Source organism: Ovis canadensis, chromosome 13, assembly GCF_042477335.2.
Source record: "Ovis canadensis isolate MfBH-ARS-UI-01 breed Bighorn chromosome 13, ARS-UI_OviCan_v2, whole genome shotgun sequence".
Lineage (NCBI taxonomy): Eukaryota > Metazoa > Chordata > Mammalia > Artiodactyla > Bovidae > Ovis > Ovis canadensis.
The window spans coordinates 43,171,426-43,190,025 of NC_091257.1; the positions used below are offsets into that span (position 1 = coordinate 43,171,426).

Consider the following 18,600-nt stretch of genomic DNA (forward strand, 5'->3'; position numbering starts at 1 on the left):
ACATGCAAAGCTGTTCACAGAGATATGCTGATGACTTTGAATCCTAGAGCCAGGAGAACAGCAGAGGCTTCTGGAATTTGCCAGTGAGTGACCTTAGTTCTGTAATAATTATGAACCTAAAGCTGTTGGGTCTGAAATAACTTGATTTTCAAAACAATGCCTTATGTCTCGATCCCATTCATTTTAATACTTGACAATTAAGGAGTGAAGACATTCTGTCCCACCTCCTCCCAATTTTTTCTTCAACAGCATATTAAGCAAAAACATTACAATTCCCTTTCCAGCTCTCTAATAATGAGAAACTGAAATGAGAGGGCAAGTTTTATGCCTTTTGAGGTAGCATTTGTTCTCTGGCTTCACAAGAGACAGGAAGGTGGAGGAAATAACTATATTCTGAGGTGGAGGGGAAAAAAAATCACTTCTCTTTGACAGAAACTGGAAAGCAGTTTCCTGTTAACCTTTATCACCAAGAAACAGCCTGGGAAACCCGGTGAGTTCCAGGGCTGTCTTATTATTGTTCTGTAATCCTGGATATTTAATTCATCCTGGACTTTCCATCTGTGCTAGGGAGCTGGTGAGTCAGCAGTGCCCAGAGGAAAACAGACCTTGGACATCTCAATCCCACGCCAAGGCCCAGCACACGCTCGGAGAGAACTTCTAGGGAAATGGGGAAGGTTGACAGTGTCTGTTCAAAGTGGAGATCCCAGTTCTGTTCTTTTGGGCTTTCCTGGTGGCTCAGATGGTAAAGAATCTGCCTGCAATGCAGGAGACCTGGGTTTGATCCCTGTGTTGGGAAGATCCCCTGGAGAAGGGAATGGCTACCCATTCCAGTATTCTTGCCTGGGAAATCCCATGGACAGAGAAGCCTGGCAAGCTACAGTCCACGGGGTGGCAGAGTCTGGCACAGCTGAGCGACTAACACTTATCTGCTCTTTTGGTTTTTCCTGAGAACTTTGTAAAAGGTCCTCCTTTGAGGCTCTAGATGGCGATGTTGCACTTCCTTACCTACCAGTGCGGACTGTCAGTGTTAGAGCGGGTTCACAAAAAACATTCCAGGTCTCCGGGTAAACCTAAGGGAACGGATGACATCTCTCGTATTCAGAGGGTCTGTGTGGATGATTCCAAGTCTGATTCTGTATTAACCGAGGGGTCTGGATGCCTTGACATCTGGGGTCTTGCTTACCCTGTGGGCAATCCAATGCCTACAACCCCTTTCCTCGCCTGCCCCGGGAATTTCACACTCCAGGCTGCTATTCACCTTAATTATCTCAGAGCCAAGAACTGGATAAATTGGGAGAGTCCACATACCCCCAGAGGCTGCTGAAGTTATTCAAACTAGCCAGTCCTAAGCCTGCTTATGGCACCCGATCTATTCCTGCAGAAACCACAGTAACGGCTCTTGCCCACAGGTATCTCACTCCCTCTGCTTCCTGGCTGAGCCTGGGGCTTCCCCAGGTGCTTTACTCTGCTGGGAACCCTCTCCTCTTGGGAATCAACTAGCAGCCTCTCTTTTCAATGTTAGTCATTTCCTTATCTGTTGGCCCCAAGTATCTGAATAATAATAAGGCCTACACTCTAAAACAGGTTCTTCATGGGAACTTCCCTGGTGGTTTGGAGATTAAGAATCTGCCTTCCAGTGCAGGGGATGCAGGTTTAACCCCTGGTTGGAAACCTAAGATCCCACATGCTTTGGGACAACTAAGCCAGTGAACCACAACCAGAGAAACCCACATGCCATAACAAAGATCCCACGTGCTGCAACTAAGACCCAATGCAGCCAAATAAATAAATATTTTTTCAAAAAACCTAAAACAGGTTCTTCAGCACATTTAATAGGGCTGAATCTTTTTCTTTATTCTCCCATGCGGTGCAGCTTGTGACATCTTAGTTCCCTGCCCAGGCACTGAACCCAGGCCCCGGGCAGTGAAAGCACCAAGTCCTAACCACTGGACTGCCAGGGAATTCCCAGTAGGACTGAATCACAGGGCTTCTTTTTGAGTCAAAGGAAACAGTGCTCTGGGCCACAGGTAAACCTGGCTCAGTACCATGACTGATGCCACACGCAACCTGACCCAGATGACGCTAGTCTGAGGATATTTTATCAGATGGTCTGAAGTAGGAATATGTATGTGCTATGCTAGTACATGTCTGAGTGTATTCAATACTCAAGGCTCTGGAGCCTTCGGGGAGTCTGGTCCCCTTAACCTGTAGAAGCCTCAGGTGGCGGCAGACTGAACACCACTCTGCAGGATGACATCAGCTAGGGGCTCCTACGGGACCCCTCACTCCTCCTCTTCCCTCTCACATCCCCACTTGGCACTTGGGAATCACTGACTATTTACGGCAAGTGTTAATTAAATGGCCCAATGATTTCATTTCGTAATGAACACAAATGTCACATTTGGAAAGCTGGCTTTTGGTAGCAAAAAGGAGCGATAGTAATGAGAAGGATAATTAATACTGCTGTGAGTTTCTGCAGCCAAGTATCTCTGATGTTGAGAATTTCAACAGCGCTGAGAATCCTAACTGGGACACCCAGTTGAGATCTAGCAAGTTCTGGTTAGCAGACACCTCCTTTTAGGTCCACACCATCGTCATTGCTGCGAGTGACAGGAACCAGCACTTGCTGTCTTAATCAGCCCGGAAAGATACCAACAGGCAGGTCGTGAACTCGGCTATAATGTCCCCCCTCCCAGATGACAGCTTCCTGGCATCTCCTCTCTTTTCTTTTTCTTCTCTGTAGCTCACTTTAGTTTATTGTTTGTGAAACTCTGGGTTTGAAGAGACACATCTAATTTCTGTTTATTTTCCTACAAACAGGGTCAATGACCAGAGCTCCAAGAACACTTGGCTGGAGAATACACAATGAAAGGAACACCCAAACATGGAGGAATTATCCTGAGCACAAACTCAACTCCATTAGAAAAAAAAAAAAAAGGAAAAAAGAAGGGGACTTCCCTGGCAGTCCAGTGGTAAAGATTCTGTGCTTCCAACGGAGGCACCATGGGTTCAATCCCTGACCGTAGATGAGATCCCACCTGTCTCGTAGTCAAAAAAAAAAAAAAAAAAAGAAAAAGGACAGAGCGACTTCTTTGGGTGAGTAGGCATATTTTTCCTTCTATCTTTTCTTGTACTATTTCTTTTTTTTCGTAATTGTGCTTGGTTGTTCTGGGTCTTTGTTGCTGTGTGTGGGCTTTCTCCAGCGGTGGCAAGTAGGGGCTACTCCCCAGTTGCAGTGCACAGCTTCTCATTGTGGTGGCGTCTCTTGTTGCAGAGCAGTCTCTAGGCACATGGGCTTAGCTGCCCTGTGGTATATTGGGACTTTCCAGACCAGGGATCAAACGAACCAGTGTCCCCTGCACTGCAAGGCGAATTCTTGACTGCTAGACCACCAGGGAAACCCTCTTGACCTATTTATTAAGTTTGACTGGTGGTCCCTACCAGAGGGTCACTGCTCTCAATTTGGGGAGCTTGCCTCATGGCATTAAACAATGATCTTGTCATTGAATGTGATCTTTGTCAAACACTGATCCCTGGGAGGCTTGTAGAGGATGTGTGAGGCATCAGGGGATGGGGAGAGATGAGGCTGGAGAGGCATGCACAAGTCAGGTCACCCAGGACAAGTGAGGGCAGCCTTAGCACGATAATGCATTGGGGGTCAAACGACAATCCTAGAAAGGTGCTCAGTGACAACATATAGAAGAGGGTGGGAGGGGCCAAGACCTGAAGCAGAGATGAACAAGGAGATTTCAGGATCAGCTGAGACTTATGAAGGTCCTAATTACAGACAGGGGCATGTACAGGGAGGGTAAAAGTGAAAATGTTAGTCACTCAATTGTGTCTGACTCTTTGTGACCCCATGGACTGTAGCCCACCAGGCTCCTCCGTCGATGCAATTCTCCAGGTAAGAATACTGGAGTGGGCTGTGATTCCATTCTCCAGGGTTATCTCCCTGACCCAGGGATTGAACCTAGGTCTCCTGCATTGCAGACAGATTCTTAATTATCTGAGCCACCAGGGAAGCCCATGGTAGGTAAAGGACAGAGCTATTTAAGATATATTAGATAAGAGGAATTCACAGATAAGAGGACAGAGAAGGGAACAGGTGGGAGAGAGCAGATGACATCCAGGCTGACTTTCAAGTTACTGGCTTGGGCTAAATGGGTGGTGGTGCCCGCTGCAGAGATAAGGAGGCATCAAAGCAAGAAGACCAGGTTTGGGGCAGAAAGATGATGACGCTATTTGATTCAGACAGGAGGGCAGAGAAGCGCCTGTGCAATTTGGTGCCCAGAGATCTCCAGTTACCATGGGGCTGATGGGACCAGACAATGGACCCTAGAGACTGAGGGATCAGTGGGACATGGGAAAGGGGGCAGCAAGTCCACCCTTCTGAACCTCTGCCGTGAACAGAAGGGGGCATAGGAGGGGGAGCTGCAGGAGGAGGCAAGTCAGGGAGGGCATTTTCTTTTGTGAGGGTGAGAGTGCTGTGGATGTGGAGGGGAGGGGTCCGTGGAGAATAAGTGGCTTAAGATAGAGAAAAAGAGTGGAGACTGAGGGGAGTGAGCTCCCTGAGGTGGTGGGAGGCGCTGGAACTAGAAGGTTTGTGGACCTGCCAGCCTCAGATGATGGAATGAGGGGTGTGTGTGTGTGTATGATGGAGAGGAAGAGGGAGAAAGGGATGGAGGTGGGACAAAGGGACCTTGGAAGTTGGAGGGTTTAATTTGTTCACTGATCTATTCTTAAATCCTCAAACAGCATCTACATCATACAAGCCCCCAATGAATATTCATAAACCAATAACCAAACCCATCAATGATGGTGAGTACTTAGCATGGAGTTCACAAGTTAGAAAGCTGTTGACAACCCATAGTTGAAATGATAGGCTTTTGGCTCTTAATGTCCAGCAGTGATGCAGCTCAGAATGACAAAAAGGGACCAGCTGGACAGAGGCGTTTTCTCTGTAGAACAGGAGAGAGCACAGCACAGGGCAGAATGTCTCCATACTGGAGGTCCCTGTTGTCAGGAGATGGCAGGTCCCTCTCAAGAGGGACTAATGGCACACAGCTCTGCTTCCCTGTTTAAGACTCCCCTTCCATTTGCTAAGGTGGTTTCCAATGGGGCTGCCAAGCTTAGGGAGTGCAGGTTGTCCCCGCAGGGGCGCTCTGTCCATGGTGCTGACTTGGGCAGTCCCAGAGCAGCAAGGTCAGGTCTGAGAGGGCTGCCTCTTTCACCAGCCCTCTCACCCAGTGCTGGGTGAAGTTGTCCTTTGCAGATAGACGCCAGGGCTGCAGATGAGGCCAAGCATGGAGCCGAAGATGGGTCAAGGATAGTGATCTCGACTCAGGTTCTCTGGCCCTGCCTGCACAGGGAGCAAAGGTGGGCTCCCTGATTAGCAATCTTGATGTCCCTTTTCATTTGTGAGAGGGAGACTACGTGGTGCAGGGGGCAGGGCCCCAGGATAGGAGTCAGATCTGGCTGGACAGATATAGTAACTTACTAGCCATGCTGGGGAGAGAATTTACCTAAACATCTTGGTTCCCCATCTCCTTATCTTGATTAGGAAAAACAACAGCTGCTTCAAGGACTGTTGCAAACTAATTCACCCATAGTAACGGACAGTTGCCTTCTCTCTGACCTTTTTCCTTTTTAGGTAATTACTAAGACCCTGATCTTGCTGTGGCCATTCCTGGTCATTTGATTGATGAGAGTTGTAGGGATCAAGTCCCTTTGAGGCTAAATAACGGGTCAGTGATGGCAGGTTCTCAGCCCTCCTTCCTGTCATTCTGAGGCTGTTTGCAGCTGAATGCTGCTTCACACCCTCCAAGGACGTGAAAGACAGTGAAAGTTGCTCAGTCATGTCCAACTCTTTGCAACCCCAGGGACTCTACAGTCCATGGAATTCTCCAGGCCAGAATACTGGAGTGGGTAGCCTTTCCCTTCTCCAGGGATGTTCCCAAGCCAGGTCTCCCGCATTATAGGCGGATTCTTTACCAGTTGAGCCACCAGGGAAGCCCAAGAATACCAGAGTGGGTATCCCTTCTCCAGCGGATCTTCCTGACCCAGGAATCGAACTGGGGTCTCCTGCATTGCAGGCAGATTCTTTACCAACTGAGCTATCAGAGGGAAAAGTTTATTTCCTGGCTTAGAGGATGAAACAGAATTCTGCGAGTTCCAATTCACATTATTTATTAATATATTTGGGTCCTATTTTTAATTGGCTGAAAGGAGGAGCTAATTCTGCCTTCACTAGATGTTTTGAATATGCACTGCAGTGAAAGAATATATAAATGCCAAGGAACAAGCTATGCTGGGTGGCAGCACAAACACAGATCTTTGGTGACAAAGGGTTAAGATTTCTACTTGATGAGTTCCTAAATCTTGGCTTAAGGCAGCCAATCTCTTCCATGGTCTCTTTTATCAGGTGGTTTTCTTCTGCCTTTATTCTCTGATATGACTGTACACATGTTATACAGATGTAACATAGATGTTTAAAGGAAAGGAGAGTGGCAGTGAGGGGGTGGAGAGTCAGGATGCATGGGGAATGCACGGACGATGGACACCTGGCTTCTTGCTTAGAAAGGTCAGTATGGACACAAAGAGAAAGAGCCCAGTTGGATAGGATGTCTTTCGGAGACTGGTATACTCCAAGGTCTGGGTCTTTTATGAAGATAATTTGTCATACCACTCCTTTGGAAAAATATAGCCTGTAGCCATCCTCAGAAAGGCATGAAGTTATAAACTGGGAATTCTTCCCAGGCTGAAAATCAAGGTAAAAGCACAGAATTCATCTCCGAGGGAGAATCTGCCTCCTCTCTGGGAGAAGACAAATGATCATAGTTTTGATCTGTGCTGTTCAGCCAGCTGCAAAGTGGGGACTCAGGAAGTAGGGGCTCCGGGAGACACCCTCCCTGGGAGGTTGATGTAATAATTCAAGTGACAGAAGATGAGGGCCTGAGTTCAGGTAATAGAGAGGAGAGGGAAAAGCTGAGAAAGATTTTGTAAGCAGCAGCAGAGAATTAATGCCTGTAACAATCTGAGGGAAAGGAAAGGAGGACAGACTTTAAGATTTAAGCCTACTGACATTGCTGCCTTTCAAGGTAGGGGAAAGGGGCCTTAAGTCTAAGAATGTGGGCAGTCTCTTGAAAGTGGCAAAAGTCAAGGGAACAGGGCCTACTCTGGTCGTCTGGTGGTTAAAAATCGGCCTTCCAGTGCAGGAGATGCAGGTTCGATCTCTGATTAGGGAATTAAGATCCCACGTAACTCGGGGCAACTAAGCCTGTGCCACAACTAGAGAAGTTCTTGCTGCTGCTGCTGCTAAGTCACTTCAGTCGTGTCTGACTCTGTGTGACCCCACAGACGGCAGCCCACCAGGCTCCCTCGTCCCTGGGATTCTCCAGGCAAGAACACTGGAGTGGGTTGCCATTTTCTTCTCCAATGCATGAAAGTGAAAAGTGAAAGTGAAGTTGCTCAGTCGTATCTGACTCTTAGTGACCCCATGGACTGCAGCCTACCAGGCTCCTCCATCCATAGGATTTTCCAGGCAAGAGTACTGGAGTGGGTGCCATTGCCTTCTCCAAGAAAAGCTCTTGGGCCACAACAAAGACCCAACATAGCCAAGATAAAATTTTTTTAAAAGTCAAGGGAATTGACTCTTTGAGAACCTTAAGCAGGCAACACAGGCCTGTTGAGACCTTTATTTTAGATCAATGTAGTTAAATTAACTAAGGTTAATTTTGAATTTATAGTCATAAGATTAAAAAAATAAAAAGGGCTTCCCTGGTGACTCAGATGGTAAAGAATCTGCCTACATTGCAGGGGACCCAGGTTTGATTCCTGGGTTTGGGAGATCCCCTGGAGAAGGGAATGGCTAACCACTCCAGTATTCTTGCCTGGGAAATCCCATGGACAGAGGATTCCATGGGGTCACAAAGAGTTGGACATGACTGATAGACTGACACTTTCACTTTCAAGACAAAAAAAAAAAAAAGATTTAAGACTGAACTCTTGAATCTGGAAAGGGCAAAGAAAGGATCCTCCCCTAGAGAATCCAGAAGGAATATGATCCTGCTGCCCATAGCTTGATTTTAGCCTTATAAGATCCTTTTTGGACTTCTGATCTCTAGAACTTCTGATCTCCAGAACTGTAAGACAATAAATTGTGTTTTAGCTGAAAAAAAAAAAACAAACCAACCCAACAACAATGATTTAAGCCTATAATAAATGGATAACAATGTCACATTTGATGCGATCACAGGAGGTCTGGGGAGGTGGATGGGAAGATGATGAATTTGGCTTTGGACCTGTTGAGTTTGACCTCCACACATGGCCAAGAAGTAACCAGAAATAGAAACCTGAGGCTCTCCAGAAAGACCTGCTGGTAGGATGAGCTACAGGAAGCTCTGCCTTGTGTTTCTGTGGGGTCTCCATCACTAAATGTGATTTTGGAGAGATTTTCCCAGTGAGCATTTGGGGAGATGCCTGCTTCAGCAAACCAAGAAAACACATGTCCTTGGGTCTTCAGTCAGCCTGTTGCCAGGCTGGTTGCACTGGTCTACCGCAGCAGTCCTCTGTGTATCTGGTTCCAGGGAGAGACATCGGCCTGGAAAGATTTGGATGTTTTGGCACACAGATCCTCAATTGCAAACATTGCAACCAGGCAATCTCATGCTGTCCCAAGCTTTTCTTCAAAGCTTGGTTCCCCAAACCCACAAAAACTCATCTCATAGCAAACACTTGAAAAATAGCTAATATGCAACCAGCCCAGTGTTTCTCTTCTTGACTAATCTTGGCAGAAAGACACCAAGAAGAAGGGGGGCCAGGTACATGTCAAGTATATGGACGGGTTCCCCTCTGATTATGAGTTCATGACCTGCTTAAATGCAAGCAAGTCTCCCTTGATGCTGCCACCCCTCCTGGTGTTACTATTCCTCTTTGCTTTATAGAATGAATTTTCCATTTATCTGAGAAAATGTAGCCCCCATTAAAGAGAATATGACACAGAAAGCAGGCTCATCAGGGATGGGAATGGTGAAGATCAGTTCTGATATGTTCCCAGCTGTTCAACAATTCAAAAAGGCATTAAAAACAAGTTTAAATTTACTCCATCAGCTGAAATACAGACACATGTTCCCACCTGGGAGAGGCACCTTTACCTCTGATTTTTGCCCTTTGTGGTATCAGGGTGGCTTTGATTAAAACTGCATTCCTAGTTGTGTTCTTTGGGAAGAACTCAATTCTAATGCAATGGTGTTCTGCTCTTGAATTTCTATTCACATATTTTAAAGGCACTGAGTCTATGCCTTGGGTGGGAGGGTTGGTGTGCATTTTAAGACTGAAGCATTTGAACCCAAACACCTCTGCAGTTATGCAGCAGAAACAGCCTGGTGCTCAACAGACAGGGTACTCAGCTGCTGGATCTGGGGGCTCAGATTCTGGATCTGTTTCACATGATTTGCATCAATACTTTGCCCTTGAACCCCTGACGTGATCCCCCCTCTGGCTTCACACAACCTTTTGCAAGCCCAAGTGGTAAGTCTGGTTGATTTCATTAGATTGTTGCAAACATTAAATGTGAGAAGCATATAGTTCTCTGCAGTCACAAAATAAAAGTTCTTACACTAAATTAATGGACAGAAAATTCCTACTGTTTCTGAAATATTATTATACCTTAGCTTCCCATACTGGGAAATGCATTTATCTGTGGTTTGTTGCTGGGCTGCACCTATTCCTATCTGGGATAAAGCACACAAGTTTCAAGAAGCCAAGCGGCACTGGCGACAGAAGAAAGAATACACAGACTTTTGTTATGTGGCTTCAAACACCAACAAAGGAATCCACAGGTTTGTGTTATTCTCAGAGACTCAGCTTCCTTTGAGATATATGCCCTCTTCCCCTTTCCCCCACCCAAAAAGCAAAACCAAAAAGGTTTCACCTTCATTCCACACAAGCATCCTAGTGCCAGAGCAAAAACATGTACGTCCAAGCCTTACACACTCACGCCCTGTGTTTACACGGAACTCTATACCATGACCTCTACTCCTGGCAGTGAACCAAGATAAACCTGAGTTCCCTTTTCTTTGTTTGCTCTACCCTCCTGAGCTTTTCTGACAAAAGGGAAAAAAAAAAAAGCAAAAGGGTGGATACCCAATGTTCATACCTGACACAAAAGTATAAAACCACTGGTCCCGACTTTTTGGGGAAGTCATGTTCCAAGACTCTTCGATCTAGCTGAAGCCAGTTCAAGTGTCCCCTGTGGAAAAGAGAGACCAGTGGATTAGACCTTTGGGTTTTGCCAAAGTTTCTTGGGATGACAGTCTATGTCTGCATATACGGTACATGCTGGAGCACAGATAAACGCGGACCTCTGCTTCACTCTTAAGTTCTAGTAATTTGCAGACACCAAAGGAAACATCGGAGAAACACTGCATCAGGAGGAGATACCATGCAACAGTCAAAGCCGGGGATTTGAGACCCGCAGTCCATTTCCTCCATGGCACTGAAATGAAAAGGCAATCATTCTTTTTTTTTGTCCTGAATTCCCTGACCACCACAGGGAAGAATGACAGTCTTTTCTGTCTGAAGGCCTCCAAACACACTTTAGAAACATGTTAGCAGTCTTCACCATATCATGCTGGAAGCAGACAGGGTACAAAGTGGATCAGAGACAATTTCTTTAGAAATGAAGCATACACCTAGCACAGGACCCAGCCTCTCCACTCCTAGGAATTTACCCAAGAGAAATAAAAGCAGACATCCATACAGTGACTTTCACACACAGATGTTCACGTTATTTGTAATAGCTCGAAACTTGAAACAACCCCAGTGTTGATCACAGGGGAATGGACCAGTTACGATATAGCAAGGAATACTATCCTGTAACAAAGACAATGAGCTATTAATACAAAGAGCAACAAAGACGAATCTCAAAATAATTATCCTGAGTGGGAGAAGCCAGACAAACAGAGTGCAGATTGTATGATACCATTTATAGAAAACTCTAGAAAGTTCAAACTAATCTGCGGCAACAGAAAGCAGATTGGTGGTTGCCAGGGGTTTGTGATGGGGGGACAGTGTGTGTGTGTGTGGTGGGGGACGAGCAAACCTTTGGGTGTGATGGAGATGTTCATTATCTTGGAAGTGGTGATGGTTTCTTGAGTGCAGACATATCAACACTTAGGAAATTGTAAACTTTAATTGTGTAGTTTACTGCATGTCAATTTTATCTCATTAAAGCTATTTTAAACAGTGAACCATGGAAGTACTTGATGATATGCAAATGGAGTCACTTCTGCATTTATTTCTTCCTTCCCTTCCTCCCTCCATAAATATTAATTGATCATCTTCTCCAGATAAGGGTCTGGAGATGTAGCAGTAAGCAAAATTGACACAGTCCCTTTACCCCTGATGCTTATATTCTTGTGAGGAGACAGGAACTTGGCAATTATTTTCACGATTAATTCTGCAATTACTAATAGTATTAGGACCTGTAAGGACCCGATCTAGTCTTGGGGTCCAAGAAATGCTGCTTGGTGTTTGATTGAGATTTGAAGAATGATGGGAGGAAAGCAAAGAGGAAGAGGAAATAACATTCCAAGCAGCAAGGCCAGCATGTGCAACGGCCCTGAGGTGGGGAGAAAAACCTGGCACCATGGTATCAAGTGAACAGAAAGGGATGAGGCTGGAGAGTGGGGACCAGGGTCTTGGTGACAAGTTGAGGAGCTTGGTCTTTGAAGAGCAAGAGAGAATCACAGAACAAGGATGAGCAAAGGGATCCACCTTGTCCCTTTCCTCTCCTCTCCTTCCCCAGTCTCAGCCCATCATTCAGAAGGGTTCAGAGTCCCATCATCTCTGTGACTCAGTAAGCCCAGCTGAACAGACACTATTGCACAACATTTCTTTAGGGGCCGATGCTGTGTAACACTGGTGTTTATAACGTATACACCCATGTGAAAGGCTGTGCTTACTGAACAAAAGCTGTTGCATCACTGTATTAAAAGGTTTGCTCCGCCAAGCCTCCAAATAATGAAAGCTGGAGGCTTTCCATCTCCATTTTAAGATGTCTTTCAGACCGCACCTTCTGCACACAAAAATAAACACACCCCTCTTTCAACTAAGCCCAAGCCCATGGCTCCAGAGATGAAGGTGAGGGCTGCCTCAAAAGAGCATCTGTTGGAGGAACTCTGGCCTCTTTCTCCTCCAGGAATTTTCATCTAGACAAAACATTTTTTTAAAATTAACTTTATCTTTCATGTTTAAAGCAGTTTCTCAATTCTGAGTATAAGGGTTAAAAAAAAAGTAGAAAAAAGTTCTCTGTGCAAAACAATTGGACCAACATCTTCCAGAAAGGCAGGATAAACTTTTGCTCGAAAGAACAAGGGGTCTGGAAACAGAAGGCCTCAAGCCTACCACTGTCTCTGGTGAGACCTGAAATGTTGGCAATGCCCGATGGGGCTCATGTTGTTTTAAACCTCTGTGCCTTAACTCATGCTGTTCCCTCTGCCTAGAACGCCCTTCTTCCTCTCCAGTGCCCAGTGAAGTCTGGCCCATCCTTCAAGACACAGCTTTCCTGTGTCTCCTCTGCGAAGCCTTCCCCGGTACCCCTTCCTCACACCACACACCAGCCTGGGCTGCGGGTCCTCCTCTGGACGCTCACAGCACCCATCCTGGGCACAGCTCTGTGGCTGCCCTCCCCAAAGTCCATGGAACTTACTCCGTGTACACACTTTTCCTCAACAGACTTTCTATATACAAAAAACACAGAGAGATCTACTCCCTCAGGTAACAGCATGTGCATTTTTGATTAACTGGAAGGTAAGACAAACAGACCTCATTATCAAGGTGTAATAACCCACAGTCTCCCCCCACCCCCACTTCGGCCTCTGAAAATGTCCAACGTCTTCCAGGATCCTCTCTTTGTGCTCAGCCTCCTGCAAACATGTCATATGCACGCTCACTCCAGGACTTCGATCATTTGGTTTCTCCTCCTTGGAACATTCTCTCTATCCTCTTTATCTGAATGCTAGCCACTGTTCAAGGTTGAGTTCAAATCTTACTTTTAGTGAAGTCTTCTGATTGCCTAAGTCTGGGTTTTCTTTCCAATGTCTCCAGAGCTTTTGGTTTGTGTCATCTGCAAGGCATTTAGCATAGCCTAGTGTAATTAGCTATTTAAAAAATAGGACCTGTTTCTACAGCTCACTTATGATTTCAACATTAAAACAGAATCATCCCTAGAACACAGCACAGCACTTGGCAAATATTATGGACGCCAAAGTACTTGCTTACTGGTTAGATGACTACCTCTGAAAGAAGCTGAGGTGTGCCCTGAGCTCAGCTCACAAAAGTGACTGAGTGACAACACTGAGAGGTCAATGCCACTGGAGGGAAAGTTCAATGTTCCTCATGGTTTCCTGGAAATGAGAGGCACCCACCCCATGCAGGGTCATGAGAAGCTCCTGTGTTGTTCAGAAAGGAATGTGGGGAGGACACAGGAAGAGACTTCACTGGGGTTTTCATGGAAAAGGCATGGGGGACAGCTTAGGACTGGCTAGCCTGAACAGTGCTGGTAGACCCTGAGTCTTCAGAGCTATCCTTGGTTCTCTGGTAACTGGCTCTGGGGTGATTAAGGATGGGAGGGGGAGTACTGGCTTGGGGTTTGGGAGTTACTTAAAGGAGGTGGTTCAGAGTGTGGCCTCAGGGTCACAGAAGTTTGGCTGTTAGTTTGGGATGGAATGGAAACAACTTTAGCTGTTAGTCTGGCCCTGTAATTAATGATCCCAAACAAATACAGAATCTGTAAAAACAGAACAGAAATTCATCCAATGACTGTGCAGACTTAAATTTTAATCTTTTGCCTTGCAATAACTCCTGATAAAGAGTCTGCTGAGACTAACCTTTTCCAGAATCTTGCAAGAGAGAGACTAGAATGGTGCACAGCGGTTTTCCTATGGTCCCAAATGCAAGGAATCAGGAGGAATCGAGATGGAATGTTCTACCTGTGCCCTGAGGATCCATCAATGGGTCAGGCTTGGGAAATTCTCATTCCACCCAAGGGCACAACATTTCTAACCACTCAGAGCACTGGGGATTTGACCTGGGAGTCATAATTCACTTGGTGGAGAACCTTAAAGTGGGAACCCTTTGAAGAAATACAGACCATGTTACTAGGGTACCACTCTACAGGGTTCGCTCCTTGCCCATCTTCTTCATCCATGTTAATGGAGAACAAACAGGTAGATGGATCCCACTTCCCAAGGTAATTTCATTACCCACACTAAACTTTTTAAAAGAACATTATAGGGACGAATTCCTTGGTTTCTAGCCATGTATTAGTTCAGTTCAGTTCAGCTCAGTCGTGTCCGACTCTGTGACCCCATGAATCGCAGCACACCAGGCCTCCATGTCCATCACCAACTCCTGGAGTTCACTCAGACTCACATCCGTCGAGTCAGTGATGCCATCCAGCCATCTCATCCTCTGTCGTCCCCTTCTCCTCCTGACCCCAATCCCTCCCAGAATCAGAGTCCTTTCCAATGAGTCAACTCTTCACATGAGGTGGCCAAAGTACTGGAGCTTCAGCTTTAGCATCATTCCTTCCAAAGAAATCCCAGGGCTGATCTCCTTCAGAATGGACTGGTTGGATCTCCTTGCAGTCCAAGGGACTCTGAAGAGTCTTCTCCAACATCACAGTTCAAAAGCATCAATTATTAGTGCAGCATTCATCAAACCATGAAATGACTAGATTAAGAAAATGGTCAAAAAGTAGAAAGAACAAGGAGGCCAGAATTCCCCCGTAACTGAATAGTTGGCCTTGGAGGGAAAATGAACTTCCTCCCCTACTTCCTCTACTCAGATTCCTCAACCCAGTTCTGCAAGGAATGACAGCACACACACACACACACACACACACACACACACACACACGGTTCTGAAATGCTCCAGGAGGGCTCTTCCTGCACCTGGAGTCCCGCGGCCCTTCCACTTTATGTGCCTGTACAATCTCTCCACTACAAAGGTGCTACAAAAGGAAAGACTGAAGCACCAGAACCCACCCTGGGTCCCTGAGGATAACTGCCCAATATCTTGGCAAAAGGTAAGAGATGGATTAAAAAAGAAACTGGAAATCCCATTTCTGAGACCACCACTTTCCATGCATTAAAATATTTTCTGCTGATTGCGTTGGGTTCAAGGTCACATTTCCTACACCCAAGAATATCAAGGATAAGGATTCCTCATGGCCATGATTTTTTTTTCCCTTATGTAATACCTCTCATTCCCAACATCAGGTCTCTCCCTCAAACTTTCTTTTTCTTTTCTGTAACCTTAGGTAGGATGGGAAGCAAAGAGTAGAAGAAGCATTTTCTCTATACAGTTTAACTAAGAGATGCCTGATAGCTTGGGTTTCATTATCTCATTGATTTTTCATTTGAGAATTCATATCAGTACACTGGCCTATAATAAAGCAAAAAAAAAAAAAAAGTCCCAGCAGATGCTCATGGTATTTTGGTTATTGCTTGACTGATACCTATCTTTAAAGCTGAGTAAGATAACACCTATTTGGTTTATGGCAGCAATAGGTCAAACTGTTGGGTCAGCAATAAATATGCAATTGCTTCTAGGCAACAGAAATTGGATGCATTTATTTAACAGATTGCTTTCAGCTTCTCCATACAATACAAATAGATTTCTGGTTCACACAATGGCACCTTCAATAGAGAAGGCCTTAAAGGGAGTTTTGTTTATAGAGAATCACTGGGGTAGGGGTGTATGATAAGTCTATCTGAACCCAACAGTCTTGAACCCCAGGGGAGAACGAAACTTGGTGCCTTTTAGAGGTTTTTATTGTAGACAACTGATTCTTAGGGAATGCGCTTCCAAAAAATGTCAAAGCAAGAAGATGAAGTTCTTTCAGATGTCACTAGATGGAGAGGCTAGGTTTGAAGTTCTTCAAAAGGAAGATTTCTGCTCTTCATTCAGTCCAGTATCTTAGGGTCAGAAGTACGTGTGCTCAGCAAGGACAGCGAGGAATACTGGTGTAAGTTAGACTCTCTCAAAGAGTGGCTTTCAAGCGTGCGTGTGTGCGTGTGTGTGTGTGTGTGTGTCTACAAGAGAAACACACACACACAGATGAAGTTTAAGAGAAGGAACATATAGGGAGGAGACTGGATGACTAAATCATGGGCTATTTTGCCCATCTGAATTTATGCCTTTAATTTTTTTTATTACACACAGAGGGATTGTTTGGTCTATAATGTCCTCTGAAGGCTACTCAAAATTTTCTTTTCTAGCATCTCCTACCTATATCTTAGATATTTACTGCCGAAACTAAAAATACAAGCTCTCACAGGCCAGTTAATATTGTTGTTGGTTCCACAACTGCCCTCCACGTCTGGACACTGCTCCTGCCGTAACTACACAATCTTTGTCTCCAATGAGAATTCGCCTAGGCCAGGCCCAGGCTCCCCTGTACCACTGGGCTTTGGCAGGAAAAGGTCACGAGAAAGATTGGATTCCTAAGACCCCTTCTGGTTGCCTCATTCTTTTTTCTCTTAGCTGCACACAGGAAGAGTTCTGCTAAAGCCCTTTTCTGGTTCCTGAACAGAAGGTCCTGTTGTTTGCCACGGCGTCTGAAGGTCTCAGCGGCCTGTCTCTGAGGGGGTAATGAACGCTGAATGCCGTGTTCCCAGAAGCAGCTATTACAACCCGGGCACCGAGGTTGTAGCCATTGATTTTCTCCTTGGTCGCACAGTACAAGGCATTTAATGAATGGAAATCCCAAACCTATTTCCAAATAAATTACATTCCCAGGGCTGCAACTTGTGGTGGTTTCTTCTGCAATTGGAAAACTGCTTTTCTGCTTTTTTAAATTGCACATCCACTTGTGACTGGGGATGCTCATCGACTCGGCCCTTTTCACATGTCTCGGTCCATGCTGGTCCTGGTTCTAGTGTAGGGACACAGGACTCAAAGGTGCTGCTGAACCGAGGGTTCTCCTCGTTGTCCTGGCATTGGGTATACGGATGCAATTCCAGTGGGCATTTAATTATCCAGATAAATCACACTCCCTTATCAGTACCTATCCACGGCTCAATTAATTAAGACACAGCATGTTGTTTTTTTAAAAAAATCCTTAATCGGTTCTTCAACTTAGATTCTGGCTTCAGAGTGCCTGTGAACCTTCTAAAATTTAAGCACTAATTATTCTGTGTGTAAACAATTGTGGGGGTGAGGGAATGTAACTTCTTAAATTTCACAGGGGTCTGTGATTAAATAAGAGGTTAAGAACTATTCATTTTCCTAATTGGTACGTGAGAATATATTGGAACTGTACATGGCTTTGAAAATGTGCAACAGTGGCTTAACTGAGTTTTGTATCTTTCTCCTTCAACTTTCTAAATACTTCTCAATGTGTTCTTACAAAGATACTCATTTACAGCATTTGACAAAAAATCCTTAAAATTTATGACAGGAAATTAAAATTAAAATTAAAATATGTTACAATTAGCCATGACTTCACCTTGAGGGGTATTTGACCATTTCTGCTAAATAGCCTAAAAGCTACTCAGTTGTTGCTGTTGATGGTGGGATCCTCTGTCAACTTTTTAATTTTAAAAATGGAAAACTTGGGTGTTACAGGTGTTTGCCTATGCCAATATTCCATAATAACCTAAATGGGAAAAGAATTTGAAAAAGAATAGATATATTTATATGTATATAACTGAATTACTTTGCTGTACACCTATACATTGTAAATCAACTATAGTCCAATATAAAATAAATCAACTAAAGTCCAATATAAAATAAAAAATTTTTAAATTAAAAACTTGGGTGTTATCCATGTTTGCCTATGTCCAGACTCACTGAACTGTACACTTTAAGTATGTGCTGTGCTTGCTTAGTCGTGCTCCACTCTTCGTGATGCTTGGTACTGTAGCCCACCAGGCTCCTCTGTCTGTGGGATTTTTCTGGCAAGAATACTGGAGTGGGTTGCCATTTGCCTCCTCCAGGGGCTCTTCCTGAGCCAGGGGTCAAACCCGAGTCTCCTGTGGCTCCTGCACTGCAGGCGGATTCTTTACCTTCTGAGCCATGGGGGAAAACTTCAATATGTGCAGTTTTGTATGTCAATTTGACCGCAATAAATTTTTTTTAAAAATAGAAACCCAAACAGAGGAAAAATTATGACTGAAAATAGATCAGATAACTAAAAATAGGGCTTTACAGATTTAAATTATACCATCAGAACCATGACCTCCGAAAAAAAAAAAAACCAGCCCGGGTGTTGAAACAGCAGTGGGAATATTTCAAAAATAACATACAAAAATAACTTTCCTTAAATGATGAATGTTAGTGTTTGATAAATGAAAATCTCGGTTACTCTATTTGCACTGTAGGAAACACGAAATCTGAAGTTCTGAGTGGGTTCTAAACAGGTTTCCCAAATCTGGAATGGGGAAGAGTTTACAGCTTTGCAGGCTCGTGGCATGAGTCCTGATGGGCCCCAAACATTCAAAGTTAGAATGAACTCAGCTTCTCTTCCTGGATCTGGAAGGAGGGGGCAGAGACAACTTACACCAGCATCCCTCTGCTCTGCGACAGTGGTTTTCA

The 18,600-nt window shown here is 44.9% G+C and overlaps 1 protein-coding gene across 7 annotated transcripts in view; it reads right to left on the reverse strand.

Annotated features, from left to right (window-relative positions):
• FRMD4A (FERM domain containing 4A) overlaps positions 1–18,600 on the reverse strand; it is a 518,054-nt gene that overhangs the window by 143,174 nt on the left and 356,280 nt on the right. For all 7 annotated transcript variants that reach the window (XM_069547510.1, XM_069547509.1, XM_069547508.1 and 4 more), the window contains exon 4: positions 10,157–10,249. In XM_069547510.1, coding sequence (XP_069403611.1) covers positions 10,157–10,249 — 93 coding nt within the window. The remainder of the gene's footprint in view (positions 1–10,156; positions 10,250–18,600) is intronic.